Source organism: Girardinichthys multiradiatus, chromosome 3, assembly GCF_021462225.1.
Source record: "Girardinichthys multiradiatus isolate DD_20200921_A chromosome 3, DD_fGirMul_XY1, whole genome shotgun sequence".
NCBI lineage: Eukaryota > Metazoa > Chordata > Actinopteri > Cyprinodontiformes > Goodeidae > Girardinichthys > Girardinichthys multiradiatus.
Window position 1 is genome coordinate 33,107,977 of NC_061796.1, and position 16,181 is coordinate 33,124,157.

At 39.4% G+C, this 16,181-nt stretch overlaps 2 protein-coding genes across 4 annotated transcripts; both read right to left on the reverse strand.

The window, feature by feature from the left end:
* Window positions 1–439: 439 nt before the first annotated feature.
* On the reverse strand, window positions 440–11,165 carry LOC124862607 (C-X-C chemokine receptor type 3-like). 2 transcript variants are annotated; one of them, XM_047356629.1, is made up of 4 exons: window positions 11,100–11,165; window positions 2,913–2,979; window positions 1,732–2,128; window positions 440–1,648 (listed from the first exon to the last, which is right to left on the reverse strand). In XM_047356629.1, exons 3-4 carry the CDS (start codon window positions 2,122–2,124, stop codon window positions 926–928), a joined length of 1,116 nt encoding a protein of 371 aa, XP_047212585.1. In that variant the 5' UTR covers window positions 2,125–2,128; window positions 2,913–2,979; window positions 11,100–11,165; the 3' UTR covers window positions 440–925. The 2 variants fall into 2 exon arrangements, with proteins under 2 accessions (XP_047212585.1, XP_047212575.1); XM_047356619.1 differs by lacking the exon at window positions 11,100–11,165 and having other exon boundaries at window positions 2,913–3,029.
* Window positions 5,789–11,133, reverse strand: LOC124862597 (C-X-C chemokine receptor type 3-like). 2 transcript variants are annotated; one of them, XM_047356607.1, is made up of 3 exons: window positions 11,100–11,133; window positions 8,040–8,447; window positions 5,789–7,969 (listed from the first exon to the last, which is right to left on the reverse strand). In XM_047356607.1, exons 2-3 carry the CDS (start codon window positions 8,439–8,441, stop codon window positions 7,241–7,243), a joined length of 1,131 nt encoding a protein of 376 aa, XP_047212563.1. In that variant the 5' UTR covers window positions 8,442–8,447; window positions 11,100–11,133; the 3' UTR covers window positions 5,789–7,240. The 2 variants fall into 2 exon arrangements, with proteins under 2 accessions (XP_047212563.1, XP_047212555.1); XM_047356599.1 differs by lacking the exon at window positions 11,100–11,133 and adding an exon at window positions 10,142–10,272.
* Window positions 11,166–16,181: the final 5,016 nt, after the last annotated feature.

Sequence of the window (16,181 nt, forward strand, 5' to 3'; positions counted from 1 at the left end):
CAGCTGGGTGGGCCCTGAGCATCCTGCTTTCAGGCATCATAATCTTTCTTTAGGGACATGGGCACTGATAGGTTTTTTAGAAATAAAATAAAGTGTAAAAAGAAAACATGTATTCAATCTTGACATCCCTGTTATAAAAACTGCATTTCTATGTTGTTGTTGAGACTATTTATGTTATCATGTATTTGGTTTATTAGCAGTGTTAGCTTATTTAGAACAGAGCTAGTGGAAATTGTGTTTGCTGTTGTTAAATGTTTGATCAGACAGACTTTGAGAAGGTACCAGTCTAATTGTTTCTATCCTGTTTGGCTTGGCTTGGCCCCAAGCCAAAGCACCTTTTCATGGTTTGGATGCTTTTGTGTAAATGTTGCAATTACAATAGTGTTAAATTTTTTATGAACACAGACTCCAGACAATCTTTTATTTTAGTTTTTATTTTTGTAAAAAACTTAACATTACTTTTCAGTTGTTTTCATGGTAAATTGCATTATCAAAAAACAAACATTTTAGCGATAAAAAATATATTTTCATTCAGGTATTAAACATTCAATGTAAAAATAATGCATTCAAATGTAGCAAAATAAGAAATTATATACAAACTGTTCTTATATATAAAAATACACCACTTTTCCTGTCACTCATCAATTGCAATCCCAAGTTATCCAATCATACATAGCTCTCTGGTTATTGGAAAAGGCAAAAACTTAGTTGGTACTTTGTTGCTAGCAGATATATGGTGCCAAATAGGATGTAATAACCTGCTAAATTTATATCACTATCTTTTTCAGCTGGTTGCATAGTATTAATATTGAGAAATCATAGAGAAAACTAAATACAGTAAATTACAACAATGTTTAGAAGACTTCGTCTCCACGTCAGTTTTAACATGGTAGTAAGCTTGTTTTTATATTTATTTCAATGTCTTTCAAATTGCAATGGACTTGGACGTTTCTCCAGAATCAGACCAAACAGAGCTCCTCCTGGATTCTAATTTCACAGTTGACTTCAGTTTGCAGCCCAGAGACCTCAGGATGTTCAGCAGCTGACGCCGAAACTTCACACCCACAAAGGCGTAGAGGATGGGATTGAGGCTGCAGTGAAGGTATCCCAAAGAGGAAGTCACAGTCAGAGCTTTGCTCAGAGATATATTTGTTTCACATGTTCCTGTGTTGTTGTTGAGATGAATTGTGTCTGCAAAAAGTACCACATTATATGGTGTCCAGCAGAGAAAGAAAACTGCCACCACAGCTATTATGACTTTGAAAGCTCTTTGTTTTTGGAGGCCTTTGGTGCCACACTGCAGCTGCAACAGGATGCAGGAGTAGCAAAAGATCAGGACGAGTGAAGGAAACACAAACCCTAATACGTGGTATAGCGCTCGTGCTGCCATTTTATGGGCCATGACATTCAAGTTAAATTTATGATAATTGCGAATACACATTGCACTACTTTGTCTCTCATTGTCCACGCCTTCTAAAAAGATCCAGTCAGGGATGGAGAGGAGCACAGAGAAGAACCACACCAGCAAGCAGCTTGCATGAACAACCCAGGGATTCCTTCGGTTGTACATCTGGGTTGCATGGACAATGGACAGATAGCGATCGAAACTGATGCAGGCCAAAAGAAAAATCCCACAGTAGAAGTTAATCTGAAATGAAATCAAAAAACTATCAGATACAAAGAATATTCAGGATTTTAAGCAAGGTGTCACTCCTATTGTAAAATTCTTACCGTAAAAATAGCACCAGTAATCTTGCAAAGCCCGGTACCAAATTCCCATCCACGGCTACTAGCATACTGAGTGGCCCAAAGGGGCAGCGTCACCAACAGCAGAACATCTGATACAGCCAGATGAAGGATGAAGGTGTCTATCACACTCCACCTCTTCCTGCTCTGAAACAGGACTCCCAGCAGCAAGCCATTCCCCAGGATACCAACAACAAACACCATGGAGTACAGAGTTGGTATAAACACCGCTTCAAACTTTGTGCCATCGATCAGGTCACAAACATCACCTTCTTCATAACTGATGTTTTCATCAGAATCATAGATTTCATTATATTCTTTAAATATGTCGTTCCACAAGGGTTGTTCATCTGATGCACTCTTAGCAGCTCCCATCATTCACCTGTGAAAGAAAGAAAGCTTTACTTTAGTTTGGTTTGTTCATTGAGTTAGGTTTGATCCAGTCACATGGGAGTGCTGTTTGTCTGTCATGCACCAGCTCAGTTAATTTCACATTGATTTTGACTGAAGCATGATAATGTTTTTGCTTGTGAGGAAAAGCAACTTTTCTTTTTATGACACAAAAAAGGAACACAACAGTTTTGCTTGGATTCATAAAGCACGCTTTAAATATTTAAATTATAAATTAAAGTTTTTGCTCATATACATTTTTTTTTATTCTTTTCTTGGCCTTTAATGATGCAATTGTTTGCATAATATATACAGCAATCTATATTTACAGAGAAGTTAAGAGAACCTCTGAAACACTTTTAGAACTAAAGAATATTTTTTTGTCATTTTTCAAGATATGCATTTTAGTTAGTTTTTTTTTTTCTTTTAATCAACACACATGTCAATGTTTGTGTCATTGCCTTATATTTCACGCTACTGCTTCCGACCACTTACTGTAACATTTATTAACTTCCAAATTGTCAGGTGTTAAATAAAGCACATCACAACTGTTTAAAGAAAGGTATATGCAAACCTGCTGGATCAAAACTCAACAAAGAGGAATTTATTGACATAATAGCTTTTATTAAGGCTGCAAGTTAAAAAAAGTATAACATTAAGCAAATAATGTCAGTGAAATATCATAAAAAGAAAATATATGTATGCTAATGAATGGCTTTTTGTGTATTAAAAGCTGAGCTGGATATATTCTGAATAAAGGATGTAAAATAACTTACCAAATTGCCAGCTATTGTAGGTCACACAGCTGCTTAGCAGAAATGAGCTTGATACGACCCAGCGTCACTATTAACAGCATGCAGGGCCCCACAGAGGAAACACAGGAGAGACAGAAGTTTCCTGCTAAAAAGTTTAATGACTTCTACAGAAACTGCAACATATCGGCCTCCTTTCTTTTTCTTTTTGCTTATTTTTGTCTTCCATGGAGACCTTTTATAAATGTGTGGAAACTTTAAGAACTTCCCACACATGCTTATGTTAGTTTGTTCATTGTCTTCAGTATTAAAAACCTACAAAACTACACCACATTCCACCAAGAGCATTTATGTTTTAAAACATTTTTCTGTCAAGTATGCAGTTTTGAGCAGAATTCTGCAAATGACACAATTCAGAAAACAAAAAAGACAAAAAAGATAACTGTAAATCTTTTTATTGAAAAAAAATAGATGAATAACAAAGTGGTATTATTCTCCCATAACTCTAATGGCACATTGTCAACTATCTGCATTCCCTTTAAAGTTAAAACACAAAAACACAGTATTAGGGGTTATATGTAACATGAAAGTTCTTCTAACTGAAAATAATAGTTGTTAAATAGTCATATACTGACTCAAATAGTGCTTTTCTGTTCTGGATGTTGCTCTCTCTCTTGAGGTCTGACTGCTAGTGAACTGGAAATCCTGGATCTTGGCAAACAGCTGAACAGAAACAATGTGGGACAGGATAAAACCTGATCCAAATGGCTGCATATACAATAAACTGTTCTCAGGAAATTATTTCCATCACATTCGCTCTGCAGCTGAATGAAAAACTCACCTCTTGAAAACATTTTCCTTTCTGTATTTATTACTCAACAAAGCTAGTTAGCTTATTTTGATATTAAACAATTCATTTAGTTCAGACTAAACAATAAGAAACACTATAATAGTAACACACTGCTGCTTATTGTAATCTGTAAATGATTCACAGGAGCAGTCTGTTTCAAAGTCTGCATTACTTTCTCTTTGAAAAATTGCTACCATCAAGCAAAAATGTGTCATAAATGTGATTTTTCTGTATTTTGTCTGCAAACTCAAAATAAAACAGAAGGAATTTATTTGTTTAAGTGAAACTATCTGTGGTGAAAACCTTCTGGTTAAGAGATTAAAGTACAGCAGTATATCAGTGAGTGCAATTTTATTTCTACTTGAGGCAATTTGCTATCAGCATTTGATCTAATTTTGTTTCTTGCATCATTTGTAATAGGGACTGCAATCAGTGGAGAAAGATTGTTTTCTTCCAAAGAGATTTTAGGAGCAGATCTGTCTTTTCTTCAGTTCTCAGAATTAGACAGAAATTCAAACTTGCACACATTTAACACCTGCAATACCTTTGTGAATTTTCCTCCTCGATATCTGATCTATTTTCATGTTTCCTGTACTGTAACTTTAAGTCAAATGGCCTTACGATGATCAGCAGAAACTAAAAGGCATGTAGCATATTGTCCTATAGTTGTAGCACAAAATAAAGACAGTTTAAAATGGTTGATGAGGTTGTACATGTAGTAATTTGCATATGTCCAATGGCAAGTCCTAGTAGCATTTCTCACCATTAACATGTAAGACAGAATTTGAAAAAAGTTTTGGAATCCCTGATTTAGTTTATGCACACAAAGACTGATTTGAAGGACTAAGAGGTTAGAGTCTATCTGTCTCCATCCTGTTTGGCCTGGATTGTTCTCAGGCCTTGTGCAGCAACAATACTTATAATAGAGGTCAAACTTTTGGAAACAGAATAGAGACACCCTTCCAGTTTTCTTTATATTCAACATCAGATGAAAAACAAAGTTCCCAATGATTGGGTTTGTGTGATAAGAGATATACATTTATAACCTTATCTGCTCAAGGGATAAACTTCACCCGCAAACACTGGAAACACAATGGATACCGAATCAGGCATAATGTGCTGGATGTCTCTAAATTATTACCTTTTTTACTTACCATACATCTTCTGAGGAGGGTGCTATAGGCAACCTAAATTATTTTGAGTCAATATCACTATCCATTTATGCATTTTGAACTGTATTTTAGGAAAAAACACAGTAATGATAAAAATAAATTCTCATGAATGTTCCATATAAAAACAATGCAATAAAAAACATGTGCAAAATACCATTTAAACATATAAAACTATACTAAATTTCCCCTAGATAATAAAAATGCAAAAGACACATCCTTTATCAATTATAAAATAGCCAACCAAATAAAGGAAAATGTTCTTTCTCTGCCATTTAGCAGGTGTAAATATGATAAATGGGAAATAGTGACTACTGAACAAATCATTCATCTTTTAGCTTTGGATACATTATTTTATCAGAGAAAGTTTCCCAACAGCAAACACCTTTCACAAAATATATACAAAAATTTCAGCTTTTTGTTAACATGTGTGCTTTACCCCTGTCTGGACGTTTTTTATGTATAGATCCTGTCCAAGTCACATACGCTCATCAGGGACACGCATACAGCATCATAATAGTTGAGGACTTTTCAAAGACACATTTTAAGCGTTCATTTTGCAGGATGGAATGAGAATAAAGCAGTGATGGTTTTCAAAAACTAGAATTAAATGCAAATATTTGAATTTGTGAATTATATCTAATTCACAAACAGTCTAAATTATATTCATTGGTTAATTCACATGCTTTTACGTCCAATATTATTCATGTCTGTGGCAGATCGAGGTTCAGAATCGTTTTCATTCATCCAAGGTGATCTGTTTCTGATAGAAAATGAGTTTTTCTATCTCACCCTAACAAAACCATGTCAAAGGAGTAACTGTTTAAAAAAATATATGTTTTTATTTACATATTATATTAACAGATTATTTAATGAAAGTATGTCATGGAAAATTTGATTCATACCTTCTCAGTAATTAATTAAAAATATGTATATTTTGTCATAATTGTTTCCACTGGTATTTTGAAAATTTGGTGATGAAGACTTCTGTGCAATGACCCTAATCTTTCGCTAACTTCACAGAGATTCAATGAGACTGACTGGGTCACTCCAAAACTTTAATATTACTGCCAGTTAGAAGAAACATTTGTACAAAATTAAACATTACTTTTAAACTAAATCTGCCGCGGTTGTGAAAACTGTGGGCTTTCCTGTACATACATCCCCACCACTATTTAGATAAATTTTACTTAGCAAGTTTAAGAGAAATTACACTCTTTTTGTAGCACTCCAGAACCCCCTGCCATAGTTTTGGCTGGATAATTGACTATTTCTCCAGGCAGAAATGGAAAACTCACGAAAAGTAGTTGGTTTCTTAGCACAGGCTCAACTTTTAAGCATAGTCTATACAGTTTCAACAAGTTTGAGTTCATTAACATTCCAGGAGCTAGATGTTAGCCTGATTTATCCATTCCAGACCCAGTTTTATTGTGTGACTGGGAACCATTACCCTGTTGCAACACCAAGTAGTGTTCAGTTTTAACCATTTAGCTGTTGGTTTGAGGTGAAGCAGGAGATAGTAGTGCCTCTTCTTCATTATTCCATCAACCTCATGCACCTTTACCACAGCCAGTGTAACATTCCCTCAGCATGATGCTCCCACCACCTTGTTTGACAGCTGCAACATTGTTCTTAAAGTTTGGAAGCCTTGCTTTGAGTCTTCAAACACTCTTGTTTCCAAATAACTCAATTTTTATCTCATCAGACCAAAACATATTTCTCCGAAAGGAATTTGGCTTGTTCATGTGTGATGCTGCAAATTATATATTATAAAAGGGTCACCTCTCTGCTCATGTTGATGTTAATCTCAATTCACTGGGGATAGTAAGATCTTTCATTTGATAATAGGCTTGTGAGTTGTTAGTTCCTTAGTTTCTAAGTTGTTCTTGAACATCTTAACCACTTTCCCTTTTGCTGCTGGACTAGTTTGGGTCAGATGGTTCAAATATGGATAATCTGGTGTTCAAACAGAACAATGATCCAAAGCACAAACTGGTTTTGGAATGGATAAAGGAAGCAAATGTTAAGCTGTTGAAGTCGCTCTGATGACATATCAATATCCTAAATTGCATGCTGAAAAGTTGGGCCTGAGCTAGGAAACCAACCTCTTCTGCCAAAAAGAGTGCTTGAATATCCATCCAGCATTATACTAAGGCCTCGTTGACATCTATAAAAAGTCTGTGGTTTCTCTACAATCTTTACTGTTTTGATTAGAAAAAAATCCCAACAAATTAAAATCTGTGCATCTAGTCCTAGCTTTTAGAAATCAAGGTGTTTGCTAAAGTAATTTTTATGTCTCTGATGAGCACATTTGAACTTCTCACTGTTGACTTTCAGATTGCAACGGAGTTGGAGGTGTCAGCTGACTCAGACCAGATCGAGCCTCTCCAGGCATAAGATTCAGATTTGACGCTTGTTTTTAGCTTGCAACCCATGGACCTCAGGATGTTTAGCAGATGATGTTGGAACTTCACACCCACAAAGGCGTACAGGATGGGACTGAGGCTGCAGTGAAGGTATCCCAAACTCTCTGTCACTAACCGAGCTTTGTGCAGAGATGTTATTGTTACACATGCTGTTCTGCCACTGCTGTTTTGATGAATTGTGTCCACAATAAGTGTGACATTAAGTGGAGTCCAGCAGAGAAAGAAAACTGCCACTACAGCTATTATGACTTTGAAAGCTCTCTGCTTTTGGAGGCATACACATCCCAGCTGCCACATGATGGAGGAGTAGCAGAAGATCAAAACAAATGAAGGTAGCAGGAAGCCCATACTGTGGTACAGCCATCGCGCTGCCATTCTTAAGAAATAAAAATATTCTGGGCTAAGTTTAAAGTAGTTATGAACACACTCTGTTCTGCTTCGTCGGACATCTTCCACAGCTTCTAAAAAGTACCAGTCAGGGATGGAGAGGATCAGGGAGAAGAACCACACCACCAAGCAGCTGGCTTGAACCACCCAGGGCTTCCTGCGAGTGTACATCTTGGTAGAATGGACGATGAAGAGGTAGCGGTCCACGCTGATGCAGGCTAAGAGGAAAATCCCACAATACAAGCTGATCTGAAAGTAAAACAAAAGCAGTTAATATTTAATCTCTTCAAGCTAATATCTCTCACTGTACAATTTATACCGTAAAAATGGCTCCGGTGATCTTGCAGAGAGGGGTTCCAAATGACCATCCAACCATACTAGCAGACTGTGTAACCCAGAGTGGCAGCGTCATCAGCAGCAGGACATCCGCCAAAGCCAGGTGAAGGATGAAGGTATCTGTTACATTCCAGGTCTTCCTGGTCCTTATTAGCACTGCTATCAACAATCCATTTCCCAGGTTTCCAACAATAAACACCACTGAGTACAGAACTGGGATGAACATTGCTTCAAAATCCATACCCATAGTCAGGTCACAAACATCACCTTCCTCGTAACTGTTGTCTTCATAAAAAGAATAGTTGTCATAGTTCTCAGATAAATCATCTACAAGCTCCTTCCACCATGGATGTTCATCTGATGACTTCACAGCAACTTCCATCATGCATATCTGTAAGAAAGCAATATTTTTTTAACCTATTTGTATTTTATTTATTGAGGTCTGAAGTGAGAATCCAGACACATGATGTATAAGGACTCCAAGTGGTCGTCCTACCATTGGTTTATCTGATAAATTCAGACCAAGTTCTGTTGTTGTTACAAGCTGAAGTTAGCATATGATCTAAAGCTTCTGAAAGAGCTGTTTCATTTACTTAATGGCAGGATTGGAGGTTGTGAATCAGAGGCTTTTCCACCTAAAACAGCTGTGAACTGATCTAAGAACATATAAGTTTCCATTATATTTCATTATTTTACATACCATTGAAATAATTCTACCACTGGAAATACTGTATCCCTGTTTTAAATAATTTAAGATAAATAATTAAAGATAAAGCACTCCATATGAAGCTTTTTACTGAACTGTTTTCAGAAATATATTTCAAAATATTATCTGTTTGTCACGTTCTTAGTATTAACCGAATAGGATAACAAACCTTTGAATGAAACAGTAAATGACATAATTTTTGGCCCCCATTAAATTATTGGATGGTCGCTAAATTACTGGTGAAGAACAGAGCTGCTCCAAATGTTGCTTGGTAGGAACACCTCCCTCTTTGTCAGATTCTTTGTGCTTATTGGGGGACTGAGGACATTTTTGCCACATCTGTCTATTTTTATAAACCATCTTAGAACCTTCTATTATTTTGCTAAAAGTTGTGAATAAAATAGATTTTGATGGTAAACGTTTACACAAGGAAGAAACACTGCAACTATTGATATTTAATCAATTGTTGCACATAACGTAGTAAAGATCTAATAGCCTGTTTGCATAATTGAAACCTTAATTCATACAGCTGTTATTGGTGGGGTTGAGGGGCATAATCCCACCTAGGGCACCAAAATAGCTATGATAATCTACTAAATTAACAACTCAGATGCCCTACCCAGTTAACCCATGAATGAAAGGTTCAGTGTACTATGGTGGAAAGAAAATTTGGGAAGAAATATAGAAGTGAAAATAGCCTGCACATCAAAAAGGAAGTATGTGTAGCCACTGTTTGCAGAGACATGCGGATCTTAAGAGAAAATAATCATTTTATGTGGCATTTGTGTAATAACAAAATCCAACAAACATGTATTCCATCAAGCAAATTGGCCCTATTATTTTATTGCTGCAGTTTTATTTATTTATCATGATTTAGTGCCACATAAACAACAGAACATGCTAGATTTTAACATCTCTTACAATAAAACCTAAAATAAAAAGGTTAGATAGTGGCCACAGACAAACAACAGGAGCATGCAGTCAGCATAGTACTACTACTTCACTTAACATGCATGTTTTTGAACTACAAAAAGAATCCAGAGTAACCACAGAGCAACTACAAAGACACAAGGACAACAGGAAAACTTCACTCAGAAAGACCAGAACAGGAAAGGTTTGAACCTGAAACCTTCTTGCTATATGGTACCACTGTAAAACTACCATAAAAAATCTATGTAGGGTTTTTTTAGTAATATGTTGATAAAGATTATATTTACAGTACTATCAGAGCTATGCAAATACAGTACCTAAATAAGAAAAAAGACATGTCTTGATTTTTTAAGCAATAATGACAGAATTTTATAAATGAATTTCAGTTTTCAATATAAAAAAATCACTTGTAAGCATTTAAAAGAAGCACTTGGCGTAAAATATCTTACCAAACAGTTGTTGTTGGGTCTTGTAGACCAAATAAAAACACAGCACACAGCACACTGCACTGAAATTATTCTGGGTTGCTTACAGCAGAATTTAAGGAGGAACCAGAAGCCCGGGGAGTTCTAAGAGGGAACCCCCCTCTTTCATTTCTGGAAATGATGTGGTGCCAGATGTAAAAGAAGAAATAATTGCTCGGTTTGCTCGGATTGCTGACCAAACCACAAAAGCACAGTGCCATTGTTCTGCTATAACCAGAAATGAGAACAAGAAAGGTAGCCATTCAAAAACATAAAGTTTTACTTCTAATTATGTGTATATTTTCTGTTGCTTATTTTACCTCATCAAAGCTGATTTGAGCACAAAATTAAACCTCTCAAAATGAATGCTTAGACACAGTGCCAAATTAATAAAGATAACCCTAATAGAGATAAACCATCAACACTCGTTGCTCAACATTCATTATGACATCTGAGAAAACTAAAGTGACTTCATTAATAAAAGAGAGGGAGAAAAGAGGCTCCAACAAGAGAGATGGAAAGATTCATAGGGCCTGATCTTCAAAGATCCCAATTAGGGGCGCTAAACTGCTTGTGCAATAAGTGGGCGTGTTTTGCACATGCAGTGGATAACAGGTGCAAAAGAGGTGCAGACCACATCCATAAATGATGAAATTGCGTGTGCTACAGCTGGCTGCTACTGCCCCCTAGCAAAGCAGGAGGAAAAGCGAACACAGCTGTGGCCCTTCAGGCATGCAGGTGTTATGAAAATCTATTATCAATAGAGTGAGATACTGCTTCAATAAATTGATTTATCCCAAGACTAGTCTTCAGAGTGTTTATGTCAAAGGCTCACATTGTTTGAAAGTCACAAAACACAGTTCAGTGAATGCGCACTGAAGGCAATCTTCAGTGCTCCTTTATACTTTACAAAGCTAGATATGAAACAAGCACGTGTCCTTACCTGTTACCAGTTGAAGCTAACAAAGAAGCTGATAGCTTGGCCCCAGAATCAAACACACACCTTTAAAAATAAAATGGAAAATGTTTAGATCATTTCAATCTAAATCACTTCTATATTATTCTGCCCAAACACTTAACCTCATGAACTGTGGTGAGGAACGATGTCCAGGGTGGCAAAGTTTGAAGAAACGTCCACAGTCTTTAAACGGTTAGCTACAGCTGACCTCCTTAGCTGTGGAGAGTGGCGGCTGTTCTGTCGGCCAGCCAAACAGCACGTTACCGTAACCACGGTGATGCAGCTCCTGTTGTCCTTCTCTCAGGCAGGGAAAACCACTTCACTCGGCTTGTAGAGACAGCTTCTCTACTGGGGACTTCTCTGGAACACCGTTTGCTTCTGCAGGCCTCAGAGAGAAAGTCAAGCCAGGCGAGTACCTTAATTCCCTTTCATGAATGAATCTACTGGATACACAGAGTGATTCGTTTGTACTTATCTGAGTGTATATGATCGATGATTGTATGACACCCTTGGAACCAGTTTGAAGAGTTTGTCTTTTTGCCAGCAAAGAGACATTAGAGTGCTTGTCTCTCCGGTCAGCCTCGCAGCGGAGTCCTAGGTGCAAGAGATCAGACTAGTGGAAAGGGGGGTGCTTTTATACAGCCTGTGGCATCATGGGAAGTCCAGAAAAGTTTGTACCGGACAAAGTTTTAATGTTGTTTCCATGGCTGTGGGTCCCAACACCTTCCTGTACAAATCTCAGAACAGATTCAGCAAGGTTATAAAGACGTCTTAGAGATAATGAAAAATCTTTTCAAATCGGTTGAAAGACGGTATGTAAGTTATGTCAGTGTATTAAAAAAAGCTACTACTAGTAAAATGACAAGTTACTCTTGTCTTGAAACTGTGTACTGATTAGTATTTAAAATATAACAGATCCTGACAATAAAACAAAGTTGTTTGTGGGTATTTTGACAGTAATCATTTGCTAAGCTTGACAGTGAATCATAAAAAATATATATTATGGAACTTGGGAGTGATGCACTTGAGTTTAAATGTTTTCACTCAGATATAAAACTACAGTGCTGTTGTGATGTATCTGATAAGTCTGATCAGCGACCAACCAGTAACCGATATCCAACAAGAATATTGTTAAAACCAAATTTTTATGGTTTTTTTAAATGTGGTTTTTATTGCTGTATTTTAAAAACCTCGTTAATACAAAATTCATTTCATTTATTTGAGGATTGAGAGAAGAAGAGAAGAGAGAGAAAGAATCAGGACAGACAGGAGAAGGCAACAGGTTGGTCTAATATTAGGTAGAACAGCCGTTCTAGCACCTTTGCCAAGTAATCAATATTTGAATATTATCTATATAGAAAAAGTACATTAGTAAGACATGTAATTTATGTAAAGCTATTATATAATGCTTGTTTGACTTAATGGAGAAGAGCACACTCAAGGGGTGAAGAAGACAGACATGAGGTCGGTGATGGCATCTGTCATAGAGGAGACCAGTGATGACATTGGGTAGGAATAATTAAACTAGTGATGTCACAAAAACCTAGATGCCCAGTACAGTATGAAGTTTTGCTGACCACCAATTCACTGCATCCTTTTGGGAAAATTAGTGTGGCAGATATAGCAAGTAAAACTAAGTTTGCTGAACTCAAGATGGTTTTTGGCATTTACAAGCATCAATTGCCCTAATGCAATATCAATAACATATATTTAAAAATTCTTCTCTCATTATATTCTATTGTAAAGTCAACTGTGTATATATGTACATCTCGTACTCATACTCGTCGTTTTCCACTTTATCCGGGGCCGGGTTACGGGGGCAGCAGACTCAGGAGAGACACCCAGACGTCCCTCTCCCTAGACACCTCCTCCAGCTCCTCCGGGAGGAACCCAGGCCATAATAAAGGTGTAAAATGCAATGACTTTCAACAGATTGGGGAGTAGCCTTGACACATAAAGACTTTCATAGCTTTATTTCTTAGTTATTAACAAACTTTGTGAACTTAAAATAAATTTGACGCCCGAGCCACCTCAACTGGCTCCTCTTGATGTGGAGGAGCACTCCAAGCCACTCCCGGAGGGCCGAGCTCCTCACCCTATCTCTAAGGGAGTGCCCGGCCACCCTACGGAGGAAGCTCGTTTCAGCCGCTTGTATCCGGGATCTTGTTCTTTCGGTCATGACCCAAAGTTCATGGCCATAGGTGAGGGTAAGAAAGGTAGACCAACCAATAAATCGAGAGCTTCGCTTTTTGGCTAAGCTCTCTCTTCACCACAACGGACCGGTACAGCGCCCCCATTACTGCGGCAGCCGCACCAATCCGTCTGTCAATCTCCCGCTCCATTCTTCCCTCACTCGTGAACAAGACCCCAAGTTACTTACACTCCTCCACTTGAGGCAGGAACTCCCCTCCAACCTGAAGAGGACAAGCCACCCTTTTCCGGTCGAGAACCATGGCCTGGGACTTGGATGAGCTGATCTTTATCCCAGCAACTTCACGCTTGGCTGCGAACTGCCCCAGCGCATGCTGTAGGTCTTGGCTAGAGGGGGCCAGCAGGACCACGTCATCTGCAAAAAGAAGAGACGAAATCCTCTGGTCCCTAAACCAGACCCCCTCCGGCCCTTGGCTGCACCTAGAAATCTTGTCCATAACAGTTATGAACAGGACCAGTGACAAAGGGCAGCCCTGCCGGAGTCCAACATGCACCGGGAACAGGTCCGACTTAGTGCCGGCAATGCGGACCAAACTCCTGCTCCGCTTGTACAGAGACCGGATTGCCCCTAATAACGGGCCCCCGATTCCATACTCCTGGAGAATCCCCCACAGGGCACCACGAGGGACACAGTTGAATGCCTTCTACAGGCCCACAAAACACATGTGGACCGGTTGGGCAAACTCCCATGAACCCTCGAGTACCCTGTACAGTGTATAGAGCTGGTCCAGTGTTCCACGGCCAGGACGAGAACCACACTGCTCATCCTGAAGCCAAGGTTCGACTATCGTCCGGACTCTCCTCTCTAATACCCTGGCGTAGGCCTTACCAGGGAGGCTGAGGAGTGTGATCCCCCCGTAGTAGGAACACACCCTCCGGTCACCCTTCTTATGAATGGGGACCACTGTCCCCGACCGCCACGCAGTGTTGAAGAGACGTGTCAACCATGACAGTCCCACAACATCCAGAGACTTGAGGTACTTAAGGCAGATTTTATCCACCCCCGAAGCCCTGCCACCGTGGAGCTTTTTAACCACCTCGTTGACTTCAGCCTGGGTGATGAAAAAGTCTAACCCCGAGTCCCTGGCCTCTGTTTCCACCAGGGAATGCATGATGGCAGGATTGAGGAGATCCGCAAAGTGCTCTTTCCACCGCCCAATAATGTCCCCAGTCGAGGTCAGCAGCTTCCCACCCCCACTGTAAACAGTGTTGGCGAAGCACTGCTTCCCCCTCCTGAGGCGCCGAATGGTTTGCCAGAATCGCTTCGAGGCCAACTGGTAGTCCTTCTCCATGGCCTCACCGAACTCCTCCCAGGCCTGAGTTTTTGCTTCTGCCACAGCCCGGCCACAGCACGTCCCTGGCTGAGAGCTCCGCCAGACGTTCCCAGCAGGCCCTCACTATGCGCTTGGGCCTGCCAAGTCTGTCCAGCTATCTCCTCTTCCAGCGGATCCAACTCACCACCAGGTGGTGATCAGTGGACAGCTCAGCCCCTCTCTTCACCCGAGTGTCCAAAACATGCGGCCGAAAGTCTGATGATACGACAACAAAGTCGATCATTGACCTCCTGCCTAGGGTGTCCTGGTGCCAAGTGGACACCCTTTCGTTTGAACATGGTGCCAAGTGGACACCCTTATGTTTCAACATGGTGTTCATTATGGACAATCTGTGAGTAGCACAGAAGTCCAATAACAAAACACCACTCGAATTAGGAACGGCCATTCCTCCCGATCACACCTCTCCAGGTGTCACTGTCGTTTCCCATGTTGGTGTTGAAGTCCCCCAGCAGAATAATGGAGTCCCCGGGAGGGGCACTGTCCAGCACCCCCGACAGGGACGCCAAGAAGGCCGGGTACTCCACACTACCACTCGGCCCTTAGGCCGAAACGACAGTATGTACATTTATGTACATTTACAAAGATATTCTTTATTTCCTCTGCTACACCAGGTGCTCTATGTTTGTGGTCTGAACAGACCCAGTGAGGCAAAGACTACATTCTGTTTCTCCTTTAATCAAAATACTGGATGACAGGCTATTGCGCTGGAGGACAGAGCTGCGTCCAGAGTAGTGCACAACCTCCGCCATCATTGCGCACACGAGGCAACTAATCAAGGCTGACAGCACCACAGCAGCGCACACAGCTTGTTGGGTTGCTCGACCTGACGCGCAACAAATTGGCCAATCAATATTAACAATAAAATTTACAAATATGTCTGTTAATTTATTTATTAGAGGTTTGCCTTCCTTGCACTTTTAATTCTTTCCAGGGACTGTTTTTTTTGTTTTGTTTTGTTTTTAGAGCAATGTTTGAAGAGTTCAGTTTATCTTAAAGAGTCACAATATGTAAGCCTGAATGTAAGATTAGCAACATAAAAATAGTTTGTTTTAAGGCCGTCACTAGGTTTTAAGAACAAAGGGGGCTTAGCCCCAAGGAGATGCACAGGATACAAATGAATGTAGTGGGCCAGTTAGTGATGGCGAGATGATGCATCCTGAAGCACTGAGGCTTTCCATCCAATTGGTCGACTCATGACCCGAAGCATCAACAGGCTTCATTTGCTCTACTGCGCCATCAAATAGACAATAAATGTCAACATAGATTTGTGCGTTTGGGTCATTATCTTGCTAAAAGTTGCGCCCATTGTTCTGCTGATTTTTTGTGAGTTACTTACTTTGTTAGTAGATCAGCTTTGCAGATGCAAACAGGTTTGCACGTGGTTTTCTACACGCAAACCTTTTGAATATCAGCCCCACTGTTTGTACTGTTTCATCCAAATATTCAACAGATCTTCTGTTAATTTGATTCTATTTAATCAGTTATATCAATTTCATCCAAAATTATTGATGCTTAATTGTCT